This window comes from Leptinotarsa decemlineata, unplaced genomic scaffold (assembly GCF_025532065.1).
Source record: "Leptinotarsa decemlineata unplaced genomic scaffold, Ldec_3_MD MMD2_tig00001393_RagTag_RagTag, whole genome shotgun sequence".
Classification (NCBI taxonomy): domain Eukaryota; kingdom Metazoa; phylum Arthropoda; class Insecta; order Coleoptera; family Chrysomelidae; genus Leptinotarsa; species Leptinotarsa decemlineata.
In genome coordinates, this window is record NW_027412562.1 from 10,624,568 (window position 1) to 10,648,312 (window position 23,745).

The 23,745-nt window shown below is 33.5% G+C and overlaps 1 protein-coding gene across 2 annotated transcripts in view; it reads left to right on the forward strand.

Annotated features, from left to right (window-relative positions):
- LOC111506959 (uncharacterized) overlaps positions 1–23,745 on the forward strand; it is a 115,352-nt gene that overhangs the window by 89,092 nt on the left and 2,515 nt on the right. The window contains exons 3-6 of one of the 2 annotated variants that reach the window (XM_074175979.1): positions 217–327; positions 740–877; positions 10,698–10,795; positions 17,391–17,556. In XM_074175979.1, the coding sequence (XP_074032080.1) occupies positions 217–327; positions 740–877; positions 10,698–10,795; positions 17,391–17,556 (513 nt within the window). Of the gene's footprint in view, positions 1–216; positions 328–739; positions 878–10,697; positions 10,796–17,390; positions 17,557–17,587; positions 17,754–23,745 lie in introns of both variants that reach the window. The other variant, XM_074175978.1, reaches the window with a different exon arrangement.

The window sequence follows — 23,745 nt, forward strand, 5'->3', positions numbered from 1 at the left end:
TACTGAACTTCACTGGTTTCACAATCATCCAATTTCTCTGAAAACCTACTCGTTTGTTTGCTATCATCTGTCAAGTATGTAAGCAAAAAATTATTAAAATATTTTCAATACAAATGGGTGTTTACCTTTCTTTGTCACTTTATCATTATGTGAGATTTTTGAATTTTCTAAAACCAGGTTTTTCGTCATTTATTTATTAATTTATTCATTTTTCAGTAAAGACATATTTGAGCCCCCTCGAAACCCATTGCAACAACATCAACTATTATATCCCCGACGAAAATAACGATACCAGAGATTTCACCGACGATGCATGGACACGTTTACGTACGTATTTCTGAAAATATCAATATAAATTGAAAGTTCATGAATTCAAAAAGTGGAAAGTTCAATATATTAATAAAGTGAAAATTAATTGGATGAGGAAAAATTTAAATGAATTGTAAATTCAACCATTCGAAATGAAAATTAACAAAAGTTCAAATGATATAAAAATTTATTTTTCAAATTAAACTTGAAACATTCTTCATGTTATTCAACACAAGTGAAGTTATCGCTGAGAGCCATTTTTTCATCTAATCTATATTTTTTATTTATATTCTTATTTCTCCATTATTTTAAGTAATTTTTCTGAACAAGTTGATCGTATTTTCTCAAACGAAAGAATATTTTAATATTTCAATCAAATCGAAAATTGTATGGCCTTGCCATCTAACCTGAAATATCTGTTTCATTTCAGATATGGGACGTTCCATGATTGCTTTGTTCATCATATCTTTCATTGCTATTTTCGCCGCCTTCTGCACAGGAGTAACAGGATGCTGGAGACGATCTCCCGGAAATATCACATCCACCGCCATCCTGATGTTACTAGCGTGTGAGTTAAAAACTATATATTTTTTTATTGGCGTTAAACGTCAATTTCAGTAACATTTATCGATCATAAAAGGTTCAATGCCTAGGCATTAAAAATGGCGATAAAAATAACTTTTTTTGAAATATTTCTCAGCATATGTACCCGACCAAAAAATACTCTAAATCACAACAAAGTTACTGTAAGTATATTTAGGTTAGTTTACAAGTTGAAAATGGCGAAGAAAAGAGAAAATGGTCTTGAAAATACGTGCGATGGCTGATTCGATCTGGAACGATATCTAGAAAAATGTGTCAAAATCGTTTTTTTAGAACATAAAAATTGTAAATATTTTAAAAATTATAAAGACTTGAGAAATTTTTTAAAAAATCCTCAAACTCTTTCGAAACTCTATTATTTATAATTTTAATTAAATGCCAAAAATAGGCATTCGCCGGTGAATTTGGGGGAAATTTTAACTATTAAATATTAATTTAAGATCTTATAAAAATAAAAGTGCTTTATGAACTCTATAAAAAATTGATTCTCTTGAAAAATAAACTTGAAATGAATTATTGAAAAAGCTAGGTAATTATTAATTAACAATATTTTACTTATATGATGGAATTTGCCGATACTCTTGGACAATTGAATGTAGTCATGTTGTAATTTCTCACGGAAGCGTCCGCCATTAATTTAGAATACACGTGTATTCTGAATGACCCATTGCCTACCTGGTGTCAAACACGTAATGATTAGTTTAAAATGGAGAGAGTAGAAAAACGAATAAAAAATGGCGATTCACGACTAAACAAATCAGAAAATGTACATAGCAACCCAAATTTTCCTAAACAACGGATTGGTAATGCGATTCAAGCAGGGCTACATGGAATTTAACAATCACGTCAACGTCATACATACTTGAAACTTTCACTGTGCAGGCATCAATAAATACGGTGTTACCGATAATAGCAATACTCATCAAAAATACGATTTGAAGTCAAAATTTATGACATGTCATTATAATGTATATTGAAAATGATGAGTTATTTCCGATATATCATAAACTTCTTATTCAATTCGATTTTTAAAATACACTGTACAAACAATCTCGTCTATAGATACTTTCACTTGATTCCATCAAGAGCCAGCCGTACATATCAGAAATACGCGACGGACTGTGGGTGCTCATCGTTTTGAGGTTCAACTCAGTACACCTCTAGCTTCACTATTCAAGAACTGTTTCTTTTGGATACCTGCGTTTATGTGGAATAAACTTCCTGAGAACGTTTTTCCAAATGCATTTAATCTCTAGCGATTCTAATTCAATGTGAATTACTACTTTCGCACAGGCACCGCTCTTAGAGCGCCTTGAGGATTTCCTTGTAGTGCTTGTGTTTTGTCTATAACAAGAAATTTAATCGCACGACAAAAAAATATTTACTACCATGGCTAGTTCCATTAGCTCGGCAGAAAATCTGTTAAGTTTGAACAATTTATGACTGTTCTATATTTTTACATACATTGAGGCTTTCTACTTTTTGAGATAAAAAGCTGGAATTGCAGGAAACGCTAAGGAAATGTTCGCATAATTACTATAATAATAACTGAAATGCAAAACATAAAAAGTGGAATTTATATTCGAAAGGTCCTTTATAAGTAATTTAAGGATATGTGTCGTCCTTTTTTATCGATTGCAAATAGTTTCCTATAATGTGATGTCGGTACAATTGTAACATGTTACAAATGTACCCCCAAGTGACATACTGTTAATTCGAATTTTTAGATTACAATGCCTCGTCAAAGAATTAGAAAAACCAATAGAGGACCATCCGACGAACTTATAAGAGTTGCTAATCGTGTCATGGAGCAGATCATATCCATACGGCAAGCAGCGGAAGAATTTAACATTTGCCACGTCACACTCTTTCATTATGTTAAAAAGTTACGAGATGGTGTCGGGTATTTGGCCGTTTAATAGGGATATTTTCAGAGATGATGAATATGCGCCCTCTTTTATTTCTGATAAACTTTTGATGCCACAAGAAAAAAATGAAACACCAAATCAAAATGAGACCTTTGGAAATATTGCTATTGCTATTCTGGTTCGCCAGAAAGTCAGCTCAATAATTCTTTCAAAGTTTCGGAAAATATTCAACCACTTCTAAAAGCTAGATTGCTAGAATTGCTAGAAGAAGAAGCATTAAGAAAACAAAAAGCGTAGGCTGTAAAAATAAAAACAGATTCAAAAGAAAAAGTTGTGAAAAAAAGGTGAAGAAAATAAAAACAAAAAATCAAACGAAAATCGAAAGGAAAGGGATATGATAAAATAAAATGCTGCGATAGCACAGATGATGAAGAATCAGTGTCCTTATTGCTTCAAAAGTTACGAAGAGTCATCGTCATCCACGTGGATCCACTATTACAAATCTAGAAAGTGGGCACATGAAGATTGTGCACATAAGTTGCATCCTGATTTTTTCTTTTGTGTTAATTGTGGTGATGATAAATACGATAGTGATTAAAGGTTTCAATTGTTTGCGAATAATAATAAATAAGTTGAAACTGAATATCGCTATTTTTAATAAAAAACATTAGCATCGTCATGTGTAATGACGGTATTTCAGATAATGTTACAATTGCTCCTTTCTTGTATTGAAACTGTCCCCTCGGTGGGTACGATTGTAACATTTTTCAGATGATCACAATATGCATTTTTCTGGTTTCAAAATTCACAACATACATAGATATTATACAGAAAATAAAAGCTAGATGTTCAACTCATGCAAAGGTGCCATTTATATTTGCCCGGTTGTTGTTTCAAGAAAAAATCAAATCCTAATATTGTTACATTTGTACCCACTCTCCTACATAAAATGACCAAATTGTAATGTTAATAAAAACATATTTTATTCAATTCAATGTATACAATGTCGAAGAGAATTTCATAAAATCAAGTTCATATCATTGTAAATAAATAAAATCAGGACCTAAATACGTAAAATCTGTAGTATTATTTTCAATCTCTATTGAAAACTATTTTTTTTCAGTCAGGATAAAATAAAACAAGCGATTTTCAATTTTGAAAATCAATACATTTTATATACAAATACAAAAGCAGTTATAGTAATTTTTATTTTCCATTAATATTTCCTATGTTGATGAATAAAGGAACCTAAGTCATACGAAAACTAGTTTTTGTTGAATCCTTGCCATGCTTAATCAAGTACCGCATATTGCGGAAACAAGTATGGTTGTAACCTCGTATGAAGCAAATTACACAACTGGTTTGAATATATATTTTTTTTTCAAATCGCAGACCAATTCGATTCACACTGCCAAGGGTACTGTTTTCAAAGTCATCGAATATGAATATGAAATAATACAGTTACACTACATTCAATTCATCTGATGTGACATTGCACATTAATAATAGTTTTTCACGTATCCTCTTTTTGTTAAATTTTGTGTAAAACATTTTGAAACCTTCCAACAATGAAGTTTGTCTACTCAGACCCAATAACGCAACCAATGTAAACATATATATCCACGCTAATCACCGAAAGAATAAATCTTAACCAGCAGAGCACTGATTCCCGAAAATAGCTATGGAAAATGTGGTAGATTATTTGAAATAATTCGCCTTCTCAACGATTGCTTTTTATACAACAAAAGAATTTCATGATCATTCTTCGAACTGTTCACCCTGCGCCAGAATGACTATCCGTGTATCTTCACAGCACGTCAAGTTCGCAACAACATTGTTTCAAGCAGTAACTTTGGTGGATAATTTCGATATTGTGTAGGTAAATAAATAGTAAAATATTTTGTCTAGTGGCCTCTGAGAGACTAGCAATGCACTCTTAATTTGCCCGTTGTTTATGCATAACAGACAGCTTACTTCATCATGTCATTTCCATTCATTTAGGTGGATGATTATAATCATCGCAAAACTAATTAGTTTTGCGTTTCATCTCTGAATGGTGTGGTAAAAATTATTGAAAAATCAATAAACACAATGGTTACCCAGAATTCTATTTGATGTGACTCCAACTTGGGAAAGATTCAGTGTCTAGGAGTCCGAGTATTTGATAATTGAACAGAAGAATTTGGGACCCCACAAAAAATCTAACAGTCCTAAATCGGGTAGCCTCTCGGTTACTTCACCGGTCCTCGTTGACCGATAAATCTACAAGGAAAAATCTCATTCAAATACTCACGAAATGCACTGATAGCAGACAAGCACTATTAGCCTTGAACAGACACCGTGTTACTTCAGGGCTAGCACTAGAGTGCCATCAAGATTTAGCCAAAGCCTCGGTAGATAATAACATTATCCTGAGGTGGGTTAAAGGGCACGACAGGAGTAAAGGTAATCGCATTTCCGACTCTTTAGCCAAGGAAGCGGCTGGACTAAGAATTTTAGGACCAAGTGGCACCCACGGCCTGATGATTTCGACAATTGCGGAACTAGTCAAATGTTACACCCATGCTCAATCTTTAAAGAGATGGGATGAAATCAAAGGATGTAATCTTGCCAGGATCACCTTGGGCGACCCTGGGAAGCTGGCGCCGAAGAAATATCTGGCGATGACCAGGAAAAATCTACGCCTTACAGTAGGATTTCTGACTGGCCACTGTCAGCTAAGGAAACACCTACATAATATGGGGCTAGTGGACACACCTCTATGCAGGATGTGTGAACAGGAAGATGAGACTGTCAGGCATGTCCTGTGCGAGTGCTCGGAGTTATCGTCAATAAGAGAGTGTGTGTTCGGCGAGTCTTGGCCTACACCTGCCGATATAAAGGAGATGTCTCCCAGCGACCTGTCCACCTTCCTGGAAAGGACAGGATGGACGACGACCTAGGAGGACAACTCCTCGGGAGGATGTACAATGGGTCACATGTGGCCTAAGTACGTGGGCTTACACTCACCCTCCCTACTCTACAGATACAGATACTCACGAAAAGCACAAGTATAGTCAGCAGGTACCCAATTATGTTTGATTTGAAAATTATTGTTCACTATATTAAAATGTGGAAATATTACCTGTGATTATACCAGCAAAGTTTTATTACAAATATTACATTACAAAACTGATTCATTTGATTTTTTAAACTCATAGTTGTTCTATGTGAAAGAACAACATTTTATATCTAAAAATTTCATAGATAAGAGATGCAACTTGCAAAATAAATCTACTTTCAATCATTTAGATTTCTTGAAGGATTAACTGATTATAATTTACAGTTTTCAAGTCAGATGGGTAGAAATATTTACAAAGTTGGGTATCATCGGCGTTCTGTTGAGCAAAATTCTAGACATTTCGAAAAATCTGCCGTATAAATCGAAAATGGCAAAGGTCCAAAGATGCTATCTTGTGGAACACCTTTCGATATGTCTCAGCTCTTAGAGGCAAATCCATTATTGATCATTTGCTGCCGACGATATTTCTATTAACTTATCATAAATTTGACTAATGTCTGAAAAAATGAAAATTAGGTACTAGTAAATAATTAGGTACCAAAGCTTTGTTATAGTCTAACAAAATAAGTAATGTGCTTTAGATTAAAAAATATTTTTGGATTTCTAATTTTCCATTAATATGTACAGAATAGAAAACTTAAAAAAAAGGAAAATGTGAAAAAGGTGAACAAAAACTTTAGATCATACGCAGATGTTTCTTCCAGTTATAAACCTGAAGAAAACGATCATCTGAAACAGCAGCTTTCAAAAATTGAATGGAACTAGCAGATACTTGATGTAAATCCTTATCAAAACTCACTAATACAGTTTACGGTGATTTTCACTATGAAACATTTTCGAAAACGTGTTTTGCTATACAATATGCTAATGTTTTGGTTTTGCCGTGGTCTTCTTTGGTTACAACCTCCAAACGTCTTCTTGACGTATCGACTGACTAACGTATCAGTTGATACATCAAGAACAGTACTTCGACCACGCCACTTTCACCTACGAATATCAAATTACTCAGAAAAATCACCCATGGAGAACGTATAAACACAACGCCAATGAAGTAATATTGTCTCTCTCTATATACATATATTTTGGATGACCGTTGCTTCCCACTCGGGCGTATTACGTCAGGTTCCTCCTATCAAGGTTGACAGGGGCTTCGTCAGAAGGTGCAGCGGTCTTGCACGAAGCAATGCTGCCATCCGTTTTTTGTCAATTTTTTTTTTGTAAAAACAATTAAATTTTTTATCAAGTCGCCTCCTGTTCGGGAGATCTTTTGGTTTATTTTCACATTTACAGCCCCCTTTACGTGGTTATCTGAACCACCCCGGCCTGGATACCGGCGTGAATAAAGGGGACCCTTATTCTTCAGTTTTGAAAAGACTCTCACACATTTTAATTATTAACACAATGGACTAACACACAACACAAAATGGAGCCCCACGGTGGCACATGGCATCTGCGTACATTCTTTGTGGGCGGAAGTATTCAGCATATCCGTTCACTACCACGGCCATCACGAAACTCCAAAGTAATATTGTCATAAAATACCCTTTTGAGGGATATTGCAGATGACATAATAAGGAAGAAGAAATGAACGAAATCTCGATTCTTAAAAAAGACAAATACCAAGTTAAATATATCTCAGTTCCATACCACCAATACACGAAGAACTATGGAAAGATTTTCAAGGAGGTGGTTTTTAAAACACGTCATACACTACAGAGCCTTTTAGGAAATCCAAAAGACAAAGTCGAGAATTCGGAAAAGTCTGGAATTTACGAAGTTGAATGTGATGCAAAATATTATGGACAGACAAAAAGATCTATTAAAATAAGATATAGGGAACACTTAGCACACTTAAAATATGGAAGACCTGAAAAATCAGGAGTCGCCCATCATATTTTGCCACAAAACCATTCCATAGATTTCAGTTCAGTAAGATTAGTTACACAAGTTAGCAACAACAGGCATCTACATGCCTATAACTAAGTAAATATAATAATATTATGAATAACGATGGTGGACCAATATCTAATGGTAATGATTCAAGTGGTTCGTTCTACTCATTCAATCTCGAAATATTCATATCTCCCCACTACCTACACCGTAGGTTCTGGTAAATGCCTGCCGGAAAACAATTACTTTGCCGGCTGATACCACGCTGGATATTGAATTATATCCGACAGACTTTTATGCAAAATACCTCACAGAGGTTAGTCCCGCAGATGTTTCTTGTTCATTCAGCAGCAGAACCATGCTGAAATATTTTGAGTATAGATCACCTACAGACCGGTTTCGAAGTATCACCTCTCATCAGTGCGGGAAAGATCCGACCCAAACAACAAAATGCATGAGACTCGATTAATTTCAATGCTGCTCAACTGCTTATTTTTTTGGATTTCAACATTCCTTTTATGTTACCTATATTATTTAAATATTTGAATCAAGAACTTCGGTCAATTAAGGTCAGTGGTGTCGGATCTCCCGAGTAAATCTACAAGAAAAATGTTTTTCGCACACATAAACCTAGATGCAGTTCACGATGAAAGTGCATTCCTGAGCTCGAATAAGAAAACTATGCACGTGAGAAATTAGATAACGAATTAATTCAGGTAAGACCTTACTTTCTAACAATTCCTTTTATTGAACGAGCTCCTGCACAGTCAAGGATATCGTTTGCGGCTGGAGTTTTCTTTTGCATCACAACTAAGTACACTAGGTGTCACATAGAATAATAAGCCGAAATGGATGTCTTGGCGACATTTTGCCGTTTTATCGATGTCTTTATAATACTTTCACGTCGCTTTGCTTGAATTCCTAATAAAGCATCCAACTGTAATTCATGTTTAGGTCGACGAACCGCAATTTCAAATTAAGAAAAAACTTCATTTATAATGCAAATCAAGAAAATTGTAGCATAATCATATAAAAGGGGACCTGTTGTAGGTGTCGTGTAGGATAATATTTCCACTCAGTGAATAAAAATTTGCCTAATGACGCTTCACTATAATGAGGAAAATAGATGTGGGAATCAGATTGCAAAATTCATTTTTACCTATTTGTGAGAATTCAGTTTGTTATTAATTCCATAGAAAAGCCAATTGGTTCAATAGTGCTAATAGTGAAATCCAAACTTGTAATTTTTTTCTTCTGATTGATTCTGCCGTTACTTGATGAACATCCACAGTAATTTCATAAACTATACCTTACGATATAATCTTCACAAACTTTATTTTCTATCATAGTAGCTTTTTAAGTATGTTATTCACTACGAAAAAACTACCATGATAGCAAAACATGTAATATATTCGAAAATGAAGTTTGTGAAGATCACAAAAAATCTAACAGACCTAAATCGGGTGTCCTTGTGGGTCACTCTACTGGCCCTCCTAGGCCAGTAACGTTCAAATACTAATAAAAAGCCAATATATTGTCACTAGATGCTCGATTCTGTAAAATTTAAAAAGGATATGAGCCACTTTGTTAAAATATAAAAACATCAATTCCAAATAATAAAATAAAATAAGAAAAAATCAGTCCACTCTGGGATTAGCGGGAATAATTGTAACATTAATTGAATTTATTTATTTTTTAATGAAAAATAGCAAACTTTGGAACAATAACGATTTCATTCAAAAGAGCGATAATTTCATAGAGTTGATCATGTTAATTTTTTTTGTCTATTTTTACGAAAAATTCATTTAATAAATTAAAAACAAAATTTTGGAAAAAGTTATGGCTATTTGAAAATGAAAAAGCAATTTTTTTGGAAAATTTATTTTTTTTGGGGTTGGATAAAAAACATTTTTAAAAATTCTCAGAAATGTTTTTCAAAGGGTAGAAAAAAATGAAATTTTTTGGCCAGGTCGAAATGGGTCAGGTTCAAAAATGGTGGATTTGGCAAGGAATAACCCATATATATATATATATATATATATATATATATATATATATATAATATATAATATATATAATATATATATAATATAATATATAATATATATAATATATAATATATATATATAATATAATATATATATATATAATTGAATTTATTTATTTTTTAATGAAAAATAGCAAACTTTGGAACAATAACGATTTCATTCAAAAGAGCCATAATTTCATAGAGTTGATCATGTTAATTTTTTTTGTCTATTTTTACGAAAAATTCATTTAATAAATTAAAAACAAAATTTTGGAAAAAGTTATGGCTATTTGAAAATGAAAAAGCAATTTTTTTGGAAAATTTATTTTTTTTGGGGTTGGATAAAAAACATTTTTAAAAATTCTCAGAAATGTTTTTCAAAGGGTAGAAAAAAATGAAATTTTTTGGCCAGATCGAAATGGGTCAGGTTCAAAAATGGTGGATTTGGCAAGGAATAACCCATATATATATATATATATATATATATATATATATATATATATATATTTATATATATATATATATATATATATATATATATATATATATATAGATATAGATATATATATATATATATATATATATATATATATACAATATACTGTTACGTTTTTACCCGTGGGTTCACCAATAATTGACTACACTGAATAATCAAACTTAACTTTATTTCACTTCAAATACAACAAACACTTCAACTAAAAATTTCAACTATTATTTTAATGTCTATCGTCTTACTAGATCACTTCGCGTACCGCACTGTAACGTCCACTTCACTATGTACTTGCCTGTCCGTTTACGCTTGCAGCCTCCTTCTCGAGCGGCATGTAACATTGGATAATCCCACGCTCTCAGCTATGTCACGTTCGGTTTATGGTTACCAGTGGTAGCCGGAGTTATTTACTTTTGGGTATTATTTACAACAATACTCTTATTTCAGGTCTTTTAAGTGCTGGGGCGATGGGACTATGGCATGCAGTGGAATATTACGAAAAAGAAAAGCAAGTGGGAGATGAATATTATCAGCAATGGAGTACTGTAAGTATATGAAACAAAAAATGGAAACATTTGAAAATGATTTCTGTCTTTTATGATTAATTTTTCTTCTGTTCATCAATATTCCATTTTACCTTAATTATTAGTTTCTCCTTTTTTTGCTGATTTCCTCTATTCGTTCAAACCAAGTCCCCTTCTATTTATTGATATGTTATTATTTTGAATATTTTTCTTGTAGTCCTATATTTCTCCTAGCAGTAAACCCTTGTTAATTTTTCGCTCTATTTACCAATTTTGTATCAATCTAATAATAGTTCCACAGTATTGTATTTATAAATCTGTAGAGAATAATTTTATTCAATTAACGAGTTTAGCGATCCAATAATTTTTCTGAAAAAGGGGTTGGTTGAGTAACAGGATCAATTTTTTAAAAAAACAATTGTATTCTTGCCGACGTTTTGAATTTGATTAAATTCTTCTTCAGGGCTCTGTAACAATTGTAACAATGAATTTTCATAAATATACCTTCCACAAAACTTATACGATTATTATCGTTTCAATTTCACAAGAAATAATGGGTTCTTAATTTAATTACTCACCGAAAAGTAGTTTTTTCGTGTTGATAATAATACTATTTTAAAAACCATCAAGACATATTAGATACATATTTAAAAAATAAAAATAAAAAACATTGCAACAACAAATTTCTGAGACAACACCAACACAAAACGACATGAAACAAACGAATGGCTTTATCTGTGATTCTGATAAGGTGGTGTCTGTATTTTAAATAATGGTAGAAAGAAAAATGATGAAAAAGTGTAAGTAATTCAGGTATTTCACGTATCAAATTGAAATATGCAGTATTAAGGCCATCTGAACTAAAACTAAACAAAAAACAAAACTAAAATTCACTCTAGAAATGGAAGAAAACAATTCGTTAGCATTTTTAGATACTAAAATAATCAAAGATGCAAACCGAATTTTGAAGGTAGACTGGTATCATAAACCAACTTTTTCTGAGAGATTTTTAAATTATTTTTCGAAACCTAATTTTCAAAGTAAAATCAACATATAAGGAGTTTGAAGTCAAGAGCGATTGCCATTTCCAATTGTGAATTGCATAACAAAAATCTCCAATTAATTGAGAATTACCTAGTAAAAAATAATTTTCCTTGGGCCATTATTAGAAAAATAATTAAAGAAAGAAGTTTCTCCTCCCAAAATACAGGAATGAAAATCAAATATCACAAAATTCCATTTGTAGAAAATTTATCTGTTAAACTTGGAACGCTACTCAGTACCGAAGAAATAAAAGTGGCTTTTTCAAATGAAAATATAGTTGGAAAGCATTTTTTCTCGAAACAAAAAACTAAAACACCACAAGAAATACAATCCAATATTGTGTAAAAAGTGAACTGTGGAAGCTGTCACAAATGCTATGTTAGTCAAACCGGACGGTATCTTAAAAAACAAGTTTCAGAACACATGAGGAGACTCATATGGCACATCTTTGATTTTGATCATCCAACTATTCTAGATGTTTAACAATATTTATCCAAAAGACTTCTGAGCGAAATGATACGTATCCTCAAATGCGACAGTGTTAACACTGGAAGATATGTCGATGGCCTTAATACTGCATATTTCAATTTGATACGAAAATACCTGAATAATTTACACTTTTTTCATTCTTTCTCTTTCTGCCATCGATTAAAAAACAGACACTACTAAATAAAGTCATTCGTTTGTTTCATGTCGTTTTGTGTTGGTGTTGTCTCGGAAATTTGTTGTTGCAATGTTTTTTATTTTTATTTTTCAAATATATATCTAATATGTCTGATGGTTTTTAAAATAGTATTATTATCAACACGAAAAAACTACTTTTTGGTGAGAAATTTAATTAAGTCATTTTTTCTTGTTAAATTGAAACGATAATAATCGTATAAATTTTGTGGAAGGTACATTTATGAAAATTCATTGTTACAGAGCCCCGAAGAAGATTTTAATAAAATTCGAAACGTCGGCAAAAATACAATTGTTTTCTTAAGAAAAAATTGATCATGTTTCCCAACCAACCCCTTTTTCAGAATAATTTCATTGTTGTCTGGGATTTAAATTTTTCACCAATATTTTGTCCATTTTCACATGAACGTCCATTCTTCAGTCTTCTGATGCTACCTATGAGGCCCATAATTTTTCTTTATACATTTTGCTTATTTCTTTACTATCGAGTCATATATCTAATATTAATTATTCAAGGACAAAGGCGAATATCCTGTTCACAAGAAAATATTTCGGTTATTTTTTGTAGTATATTCATTCGTTCTGATGTGTTTATGAAAAGTGTACTTCATGGAAATCAAATGAAAATTTTCCACATTGTATATCTATACATTTGAAAAAATGTATTTTTTAGATAATAATGTTGACAATTTTAGGGCTTCTTAATATTTCCATGTGACTGCAGAACGATTAACAATAATTGTTCGTAGACTGTTGAAAAAATAAGATTAATGTTCAAATTACGCGGACTACGTACATTCGATTAGCGTTTTTAAAAATGTTTATGTTGGTACACTCGTCTCAAACATATGTTCACAGTTTTAGCTGTTTAGCATGTTTAGTTTGTTGGTGAGAGGCATAAAAGTTAGAAGTGTTTTACGTGTTGGATGATTTTCTGTTATCTAAAAAAACGGTTCAAAGATCTTGCATCAAATTTTGTGTAAAATATGGAATTAAAAATACTTGAAAAGTTGACAGTGGCATACGGTGATTGTACTTTGAATCAGAAAAATGTTTGTAAATGGTACAAGCTTTTCACAGAAGGTCAAAAGATGTGAATGACAACGCTCGCCCTGCACGTTCCTGTACATCAACAATCGATGAACATGTTGAGAAAGTGAAGAAAACTGTTACATGGAGAATCGTCGAATCACTATTAGAGAAGTTGCTGAGGATGTCGATATATCGGTAGGCCCATCCATGCAATTTTTCGTAAATTTTCGGCATGAAGCGTGTGGCAGCGAAGTTCGTTCCAAAATTGTTGAATTTTGACCAAATAAACCGTTGCGAAGAAAACGTCCGATATTGTGGAAAATCAATTCATGGCTTTTGCATCATGATAATGCACCCGCTCACTCGTCTTGCTTTTCTGGTCGTGATTTTTGGCCAAAAACAACACCGTAATCATGCCCCAGCCACCGTATTCACCAGATTTTTCTCTCTGTGCCTTTTTTCTGTTCCCAAGATTGAAGAAACCTATGAAACGGCGGCGTTTTGCAACGATTTAGAACATAGAAACCGAATTATGCATATCAGAACTGTTTTGAAGATTGGAAAAACAACGCTGGCATTAGTGTATTATATCTTAGGAGGACTACTTTGAAGGCGAGAAAATAGAAATTGATGAACTAATGAACATTTTTTGAGAGAAAATGAAAATTCACCTTATTTTTTGAACAATTATATTGTTATATTTATATAAAATACAGTTATATTGATCAGTTTACCTTTCCTTTTTGTATGTTGTTTTGACTGTATCTGTTTGAATTTACTTGGGAAAAAAAGAAGTATTCAAATTGGTAAACAGGTGTAAGTACTTTCAGAAAATTATTCGAAACCCTTCATCACTTGGAACGATCGATTGCATGTTCTTTACAAATCGGTACCTAGAGAGTTGTCCTGAAAATTTTGAGAAGAAAATTGGATTAGATGATTTAGGAAACACTTGCTACATGAATAGAATTTTACAAGTGTTGTTCATGACGAAAAATTTCAAGAACGAGGTTTCAATGATGAACGAGAATGATAATGTCTTTTACTTATTCACCAAACTCAAACACCTGTTCATGCAGCAGAAGAATACATCATCTTTCCCTCCAACCGATTTCCTCGAGTCTTTGAATTCCACTAGATACTCTTAGGTTAACAAGAGGATTGTTCCGAATTCTTGTTGAATAGGTACCTTTCGTGAGCAAAACAATAGCAGAATCAATACTCCTGACCGTTCTGTATTGAATGATTCTGTACAGTCTATCTCGTCTTGTGTTTGTAAATCTTTTGCTGGAAAAATCCTCACTTCTTTACTTTGTAGTAAATATTCAGGAGGTAGCAAAAATGTATGTGAATTTCTGGAACTTCAACTAGCGTTTCCTAATATGACTAATAACCAATTCGTGCAAAGCTTATTGTTAAATCATCTGAAAATGGAACTTTTAACAGGTGATGATCGACTGTATTGCCAAACAGGCGCCAAATTAACTAACTGTTATAAGAAAACAAGTATAGCTGATGCGCCATTCAATCAAATAATAACACTGATGAACTTGAAACATGACTTAGCTTCTGACGGAAGCACCAAACTCTTAGGAAGGTTCGAAGTAGATGAACACTTCAATCTAGCAAACCACTATTATAATCTTCATGCAGTCATTGTTCACTGTGGTTCTGGCGTTGAATCTGGTCATTATTACGCCTCGATCAAAGACGAAACGGACTGGTTTAAGTTTAACGATAGTCGTGTCACTAAGTGTTCTGGCGATGTATAGAATTTATTGGAGCCTCTGGAGACACCCTACATTTTGTTTTATGAGAGAGAGGACGTTGGCAGATCCTGCAGTTGAAAAAGCAATTGGGCTACTGGAATCAATGAAGTCGCCCCAGGGAGCCAATTAATTTTTGTTGTTCTTTTATAATTTTATTATTTGTATTTTGAAATTGTTAATTATAAACTATTTTTCAGTTTTTTTTTGGGTTTCATAAATACATACTGGTTGTATTTTAATTATGAATCAGCGACAACGATTTCAATAAAAATTTGCATTTTGAAGCAAATTCGTATGAATTCGGAACCTAGATTGACAATAATTTTATTTTTAGTTAACCTTGGAATTCTTAGGAGGTATATACAGCTTTCCTTCTTAGTACATTATTCATACATTTCTCAGAACAGTGACCTCAAAAAGACGAATATGAGTTATATAAATTTCATGGTCAAAATAATGATTCCTTGTCAAAATCTAGTAATTACCAGGTTAATCGGTCACGTGAATTCTTTTTTTTTATACTAAAATTATGTAATTTTTGTAAGTAATTTTGAGCCCAGTTATAGGAATTGTATATATTGTAAGAAAATATATATTTTTGTAGAGGTGAATTTTGTTTTGTTTTCGTTTTTACATGATCACATAAAGAATGGTAACAAATTTATGAAGAATATCCACAGATATTTGTATTATATAGATACAAACTGAAAGAAAATGTCTATCTTTGAAACAATTAATTCCCTGACATACGACATTCTCCGGAATTATATTCGTTTTATTTTTCTTTACGATCTTTCCATGTAAAAAATAAGAAAGAGAAAGTTATTTCTGTATAATAAATACCAATAAGAGGAAGTAAATGTTTCAAATGATTTGTTTACTAATATATTTCTTCAATATTTCCTTCCTGTCTAGGAATGTTTCTCATTACTTATGTTTTATAGGAGCCATATAAATTTTGAAATCATCGTTACCAACTCTGAGTTCATTATAATTTCTAAAAATTATTAGGTTTGCAACATCATTTCAAATGAAATTAAGTTTATAATAGATTCAGTAAATATTTATATCTTCTATCACTCTACAATCATGTCATTTATTGTAATTAAAGCAACTGATTTCCTTCCTGAATCATAATGATTCAATTTGGAGCCAAGGCTTAAATAAACCAAACTATTCATTGGAATTCGCTCTATAAACTCAAAAAACTCCAAAATTATATTTTAGGAGAGATTAATTTTTGAGAAAGAAAGGTTTTGGCTTTCTACTTCTTCATATGTATTAAAAAAGGGGAAATCTCCCTAAGAAAGGAAGAAAACAATTAAATCCATAATGAACTCTATGCAAAGATGTATGCAATGAAGTAACTTTCAGACTTAAACTGGAAGAAAAAGCTCCCTCGAAACAAGTATTTTCATGTAAACATTGAATTACTCGAAAGATATAGTAGTTTCAAAATAATTACTTTTATATGAACATTGAATTATACAAAAAACAATTTTACTATTCAGTTTGTAGTCCAAACATTCGTTATGGAATTGAATCAGATATCATTCACAGGATTGCTACACAATATATTATATGAAAGAGGTAAATTTTTCTAATATGAAACATTGTCATCCTCAATGGTGGACATTTATGTTTCGAAATAAGACACTTGCCTAATTGCTTCTTCAACAACAATCTGAAACATATGAAAAATCATTGAATTCGTTTATAACATTACATTTATGTCACGAATGAGTTAACTCTACTTATGTCATCCATGACAGTACATAATGACATTTATTGCCATAGGAATATTCTTTAAATTGAAAGGTGTATATTTTTAGGAGATATTAATTTTCTACATACATTTCTGGAATCGATTTTTTTCAGAATGCACTGTTTTTTTAGGTATGTTAACTGTTGTGTTATTTGTAAAATATTTTCTCTTTCTTACTGTTACAGTATTTTGCAGATAGTTAGACACAGTGCCTAATTATAAGCATGTTTTCTTTTTGACAATAAAGTTAATTGAATTGAATTATACTTGACTGATCGACACAAAAACAATTAAAGAGTTGAATTTTCCATCAATTACCAAACAGATCCTTCAAGAAAACAGTGACATATCTTACGGTTGGAGTTTCGTCCTCGCCTGGCTGGGTGTCTTTTCCTGCCTAGGAGGGTCATTTCTATTTTTCTTCAGTTCCTGCTGCTTGGACAACGAAAGAGAGAAGGAGAACCTGAACAACGTCCAGTATATAATGCCAGGTTCGTTACTTTAATTTTTTTCAAATTTTAGGTGCTCCAGGATCACACCCGAGTCAATTACGATTGGAGCTACATGGTAGCCTGGGTTGGCGTCGGGTGGTCTTTGGTGGCAGCAATTTTGTTCTCTGGAGCTGCCATGTGTCTGCGAGGGGAGAGGGAACGCGAAGAGGCTATCAACATGCAGTACCTAATGCCTGGTAACTTTTGGGGGACATTTTCATTGAATAGCGAAAAGTTTCTGAAACAGATTGATTATGTAGTTTTTCATTTGTGTAAAATGACTAGAGTTACCTATAAAATATTCAGAAACTTTTTGTTCAAATACTTTTCATAATGTAAACTACTGAGAGTTCACATATATTGGCAGAAACTATCATTTGAAAATATTAGAATACTAGTGAACATATATGGAGATGGAACTTGAGATAAAGAGTGTACGGTGTATTTAAATGAAATTTTCAATCATGCAGTATGCTTGACGCATATGTCAGCCAAAAAATTGCTCCGAGGAACTGAAACATTTGAAGAATGCCTTCAAATGAAATGGGTGTTAGGTTAGGACCAAAATGAGTGGGTCCATTCGACCCTCCACCGCAACCCGCAAGGGTTTATTGTGGCTGACACCTATTTACACTCGGCCAAAGAAACCCAGCTTCTTAACGAAGCCGATTAATTTGTATGGTGAGTGACCTTTCAGGTTTGATGGTAAGAGTTTGGCTCTGCCGAACTCTAAAGACCTGATTCGGCCCCAGCAGGGCAGGCACAAAGTATATGCTCTGTTAATGAGGTAGTTGGATAGTTAAGTTGCAAGAATCCCACCTTGATACCCACGACAACCTTCCCATATGAGGGTTTTTGCATGTCAGCTACACCTGATGATGCCTTAGATTCAGCCGTGCAGGACTTTTTCGCCTCTGCTTCTGGTGAATCATCACTTGAGCGCAAACGTTTGCTAACCTGCTCATGGGGGGGTTTGTTCCTCCACCTGAGACAGATTCTGCGCACGCCGCTCAAGAATATGGTGCAAAGCGGTTTTATAAGGTACCCCGTTCTTGAGGAGACGACTCAGTCGTTTCCTGGCTGCACCACCAAACCTTTCTTCTTAAGGTTGGACCAGGAATTGGGGAGTTGAGAAGCTCTCGCTCCTCAAATGAATTTACAAGGAGGTCAGTTGGAGTCGTAAACTCGACATCCATCTCCTCTGTAGACTCGCTCCTGAACTAAATTTACAGGGAGATCCGTTGGAGTCATAAACTCGACATCCATCTCCTCTGTAGACTCGCTCCTGAACTAAATTTACAGGGAGTAAAGATTAAATTGAATTGGCATTATCATCCAGAAAAAGTATTGGCTAATATAGAAAAAATTGATAAAATTTGATTTCGTTATTCAAATTAGTTGTCTTCAGTCATACAATTTTTCGATAGCATTTTATAGTACGATTTAACTTCAGCCTTAAAATGGCCTGTTTCAATGATTAATACTTTAACTGCGCTAAATTTCTTTCCAACGAGTATTCTATTGAGGTTTGAGAACAGGAAAAAGTCGTTGGGAGCCAGATCTGAGAATACGATGGATGCGGAAGCAATTCGATACCTAATTCATGAAATTTTGCCATAGTTTTCATTGTCTTGATGAAACTGCACTTTCTTTTTCTGCAAATGGAATCGTTTTTCCGCGATTTCGTCCTTCAAGCGCTCCAACGCTTTGTAAAAGTCGCTCTTCATGGATTTTCAATTTTCAAGATAGCTGATTATACCATGCACATCTCAAAATACTGATACCATAACCTTGCCGACCGACTATTGCGCCTTTGCGGTTCACCACGTGCAGTCCACTCAGATGACGTTCGTTTTGATTCTGGTGTGCTATGAATGGAGCTATGATTCATCCGCTGTCACATATCGACGCATAAATTCAGGTTTTTTATGCTGAAACAGCTTCAAACACAGCTCAGAATCATCTGTTCGTTTTTGTTTTTAATCAATTGTAAGCTCGTGCGGCACCCACTTTGAACAGAATTTTTGCGTACACAAATATTCATACACGATATGTTCAACACGTTCCTTTGATATCTTCATAGCCTAAGCTATCTCGATCAACTTCACTTTGAGGTTATCGAAAATTATTTTGTGGACTTTTTTATGTTTTCGTCAGTAACAGCCTCTTTAGAGCGTCCACTGCGTGCATCGTCCTCGATACTCATTTCATCTCGTTTAAACTACTTCACAACGGTTGATTGTTCTGGTGAAAATCTGAATAATGATTATCAAGGCAAGCCTTGGATTCAACATTTTTGTTTTTTCGCCATTTTCTTCAAAGTAACAAAAGTTGCTTCACTCAAAATGTTCTATTTCACAAACTAATAATCCGACAGCTATGAAATTAGTAAAGTAAACGATATAGTGCAACCTACCTTGCAACAGCGCCCCTTTAATAATATAGTTAGGGAGCTAACTAATATTCTGTTTCACTATCACTGTCGTCATTTAAATCAAAATGAATTCATTTCCACCATTAGTGTGGTGGAAGTCTCTTTCAACGAAAATTACTTTTTAAATCCTTTTCTGCCACTCTTCTTCGGAATTATCAGATACTTCTTTAACTAGTTCTTTTACCTTCTTATCAAATTTTGGAAAATTATTTTTACGCCTGATGCTTTGTTTTAATTTTCCCCAAATCAGCTGAATGGGATTGAAAACACAAAAATAAGGGAGAAGTCTCAGTATGGTGTGTCTATACATTTCAGCAATACTCTCAAGGCATACACTTTTTCAAATGTTTTTGTCCGTAAAACTTCAAGTAGTTGGTTTTTCGTATAGTTATCTTCAAAATACAAATTGCTATCCATTAAAAAACTTTGTATTTAATCTTTCCTCAAATTTTTATTCGGTACTTTGATGAGCTGTCGCGAATGATAGGAAGCATTGTCAAGACCTATTACACTATTCGCATCCAAATTTGGGATCAATGTGTTTTCAAACCATTCCTCAAAAATATTTGCTTCCATGTTCTTATGATAGTCAACCTTGCAGTCCTCAAGTTTTTTTTTCACATAATTTCAAAGAATTCGGAATCCATCCTTTAGTTTCTCCGCAATGCACAATGATTAGTCGCGATCCTTTGTTTGCGGGCATGATAGGGGTACACATTCTCGAACCATCAGTCCACCCTTTCGTAACTGTGTCGTGTCATACCAAGTTACGACCAAATAGAAAATTTGCCGTTGTTCTTGTCTATATTTAGTTATTTGTTTTAAGTATTTGTTAAGCAATTCCACTATTCTTCTGCTTTCCATAACTGATTGAGGTTTTTTTATTATTTTAAATCAAAATCCTAGTTTCTTTATCCAATTCTGAAGAGTTTTGTCACAGCAGCACACGTTATGGTCGAAAGTATTCAATTTCTTCCTTATGATTTCAGTTGTAGGAATCTCACTTTACTTTTGTAACAGTAGTATATTGTTTTTTTCATGATTTTATTAGATGAACATCTAAAGGTTTTGAATTTCACTAGTTCGGACTTCCATTGTCTACTATATAAAATGATTTGAAATCCCTGAAACAAGAAAAAAAAAATAATTAAAAAAAGAATAGTTGAAAATAACAATTATATTAAGCAACAATAAACCTGAAATGAAATGATAGTGAAATAACCTACAAGTAAAAATATAATAATTGAATGAATAAAAATTAAAGGAATGAACAAAGAAAATAATAAAAAATAAAAAAGTGTAGAGATTCCAAGTCACGTTAGTTCACGACGTTTCGATTGTTGGTATCTACAATCGTCTTCGGGTGATGACTGGACTGATTCCTCCGAGAGATGACTATTTTATAGGTCGTTGAAATACTTTCACTTTCTCTACTTTCCATTTTCCGCTTCACTGATTCCGTGAGAGATGACCGTTTTGGCGGGAGTTGGTCATTTTTCGTTTGATGATGGGTTTCCATATGTTTCGTATATCTACGCTGGCCTGGCTGAATACGTTGTTGGACAACATGTATGTGGCTTCCTTAAATTTTCTCCTGAACCAATGTTCCTCTATGTGCAAGATCTCAGCTTGGGACCACTCGATGTTGTGTTGATGGGTCCAAACATGGTCTGCTATTCCTGATTTGCTGGTTTCTCCTCGCTGTGTGTGCTTCTTGTGCTCGGCAATGCGAACATTCAATGGCCTCTTAGTTTCACCAATATAGGATTTTCCGCACTCACAGGGTATCCGCTAAATGCAATTCTTGGAATCGCAGTCCGCGTTTGGGGGCCTGGTTTTCGTGAGGCTGCTACGGATAGTGTTACCGGATCTGAAACAGGTTCTAATGTTGTACTTGGAACCAATTCTTCTTATCCTCTCCGATAATCCTCTGATGTAGGGAAGTGCAAGCACTGGTTGTGACGGCTTCTCTTCCTTGCGAGGCTCCTGCTGTTTTTTAGCCAAAGACTTTTCTACCATCGCTTTGGAGTATCCATTCCGTTGAAGATCATTTTTGATGATGTCTAGTTCCTTCTCGAGACCTTCCTTCCTCTGTTCCACAGAGAGGAACATTGGTTCAGGAGAAAATTTAAGGAAGCCGCATACATGTTGTCCAACAACGTATTCAGCCAGGCCAGCGTAGAAATACGAAACATATGGAAACCCATCATCAAACGAAAAATGGCCAACTCCCGCCAAAACGGTCATCTCTCACGGAATCAGTGAAGCGGAAAATGGAAAGTAGAGAAAGTGAAAGTATTTCAACGACCTATAAAATAGTCATCTCTCGGAGGAATCAGTCCAGTCATCACCCGAAGACGATTGTAGATACCAACAATCGAAACGTCGTAAACTAACGTGACTTGGAATCCCTCCACTTTTTTATTTTTTTATTATTTTCTTTGTTCATTCCTTTAATTTTTATTTATTCAATTATTATATTTTAACTTGTAGGTTATTTCACTATCATTTCATTTCAGGTTTATTGTTGCTTAATATAATTGTTATTTTCAACTATTCTTTTTTTTAATTATTCTTTTTTCAGGGATTTCAAATCATTTTATATAGTAGACAATGGAAGTCCGAACTAGTGAAATTCATCACGAAACATTGTCAATCACCTTCAAACAAACATCTAAAGGTTTTGGTAATCCCGTATCACATCGCGTCTTGCGTTCATAAGGTTTGTTTTACGTACAGTTGAGAAAGGAATTTCGGTCAAATCTGATGTTGCTTGTAATAGTTTGTTTTCCTCGAAACCAAACTTGAGATGTAGACTCTTATAAGCATTGAAACATACTCTCTGTGTTTAAATATTCAAATGCATCCGAATCTTATTCACTGTTATTTCTTTTTTGCATTGTTCATCATCACTGTTGGAATCACTACATAGGAAAAGTCTGCGTTGTTATTACTATTAGTACTTGTCCAAGGATGCCACATTTTAAACAGATAACAAAATTTTTAAGTAATTATATCTGCACCAATATCGAATTTCAATACTCAAATCGCGATCAGCTCCGGAACTGAACATTGACAACACGAACCGCCAATTCTTCAGTCGACGTGGACTAGCTGGCAGCTGCTTCAGTTCTCTGTATTGGTTTTTTGGCCTTTGAGAGCGTCGACACCTTTAAATATGCACAATACCGTTTACTTCGACTATACATGTGTGTTTTGAAGGTTAGGGTTAACAATAAATAATATGGATTCAATACTATTAGTGCTGTGTGTGTTAGCCTACGAACTTTTCAGCCCACCTAATATGTCAAAAACGTTACGGATTTTATTGGGAGAATTTTGGAGAAAACAACGTAAGCAAGAAACTCATAAGAATTACAAAAAAAATAATGAAACGTGTTCAATTATGACCAACACCCGAAAGAAGATTGTCATTCTCACTAAGTATGTTAATTAATGGGGGCTTTAATATCAAATGAATAAACCAGATTAAATATCTCGATGCTACCTTTCAAACAAATTTTGAGACCTATGAATACCAGTAATATTAAGACACTGTGATTAAATAAATAATTAATTTTCATGTACCAAGGATTAAGTTGAGAATACAAGTGAACTCTTGTTTTCATAATGAACCACAGTAAAGTTCTTCTCTCAACAGCATAATTAGAAAATACAATTTGTTTACTCAAAGTTTAATATAAATAAAAAGGAACTGATTTTTTTTCATTTTCGGCTGTCAATGGCTTCGATCT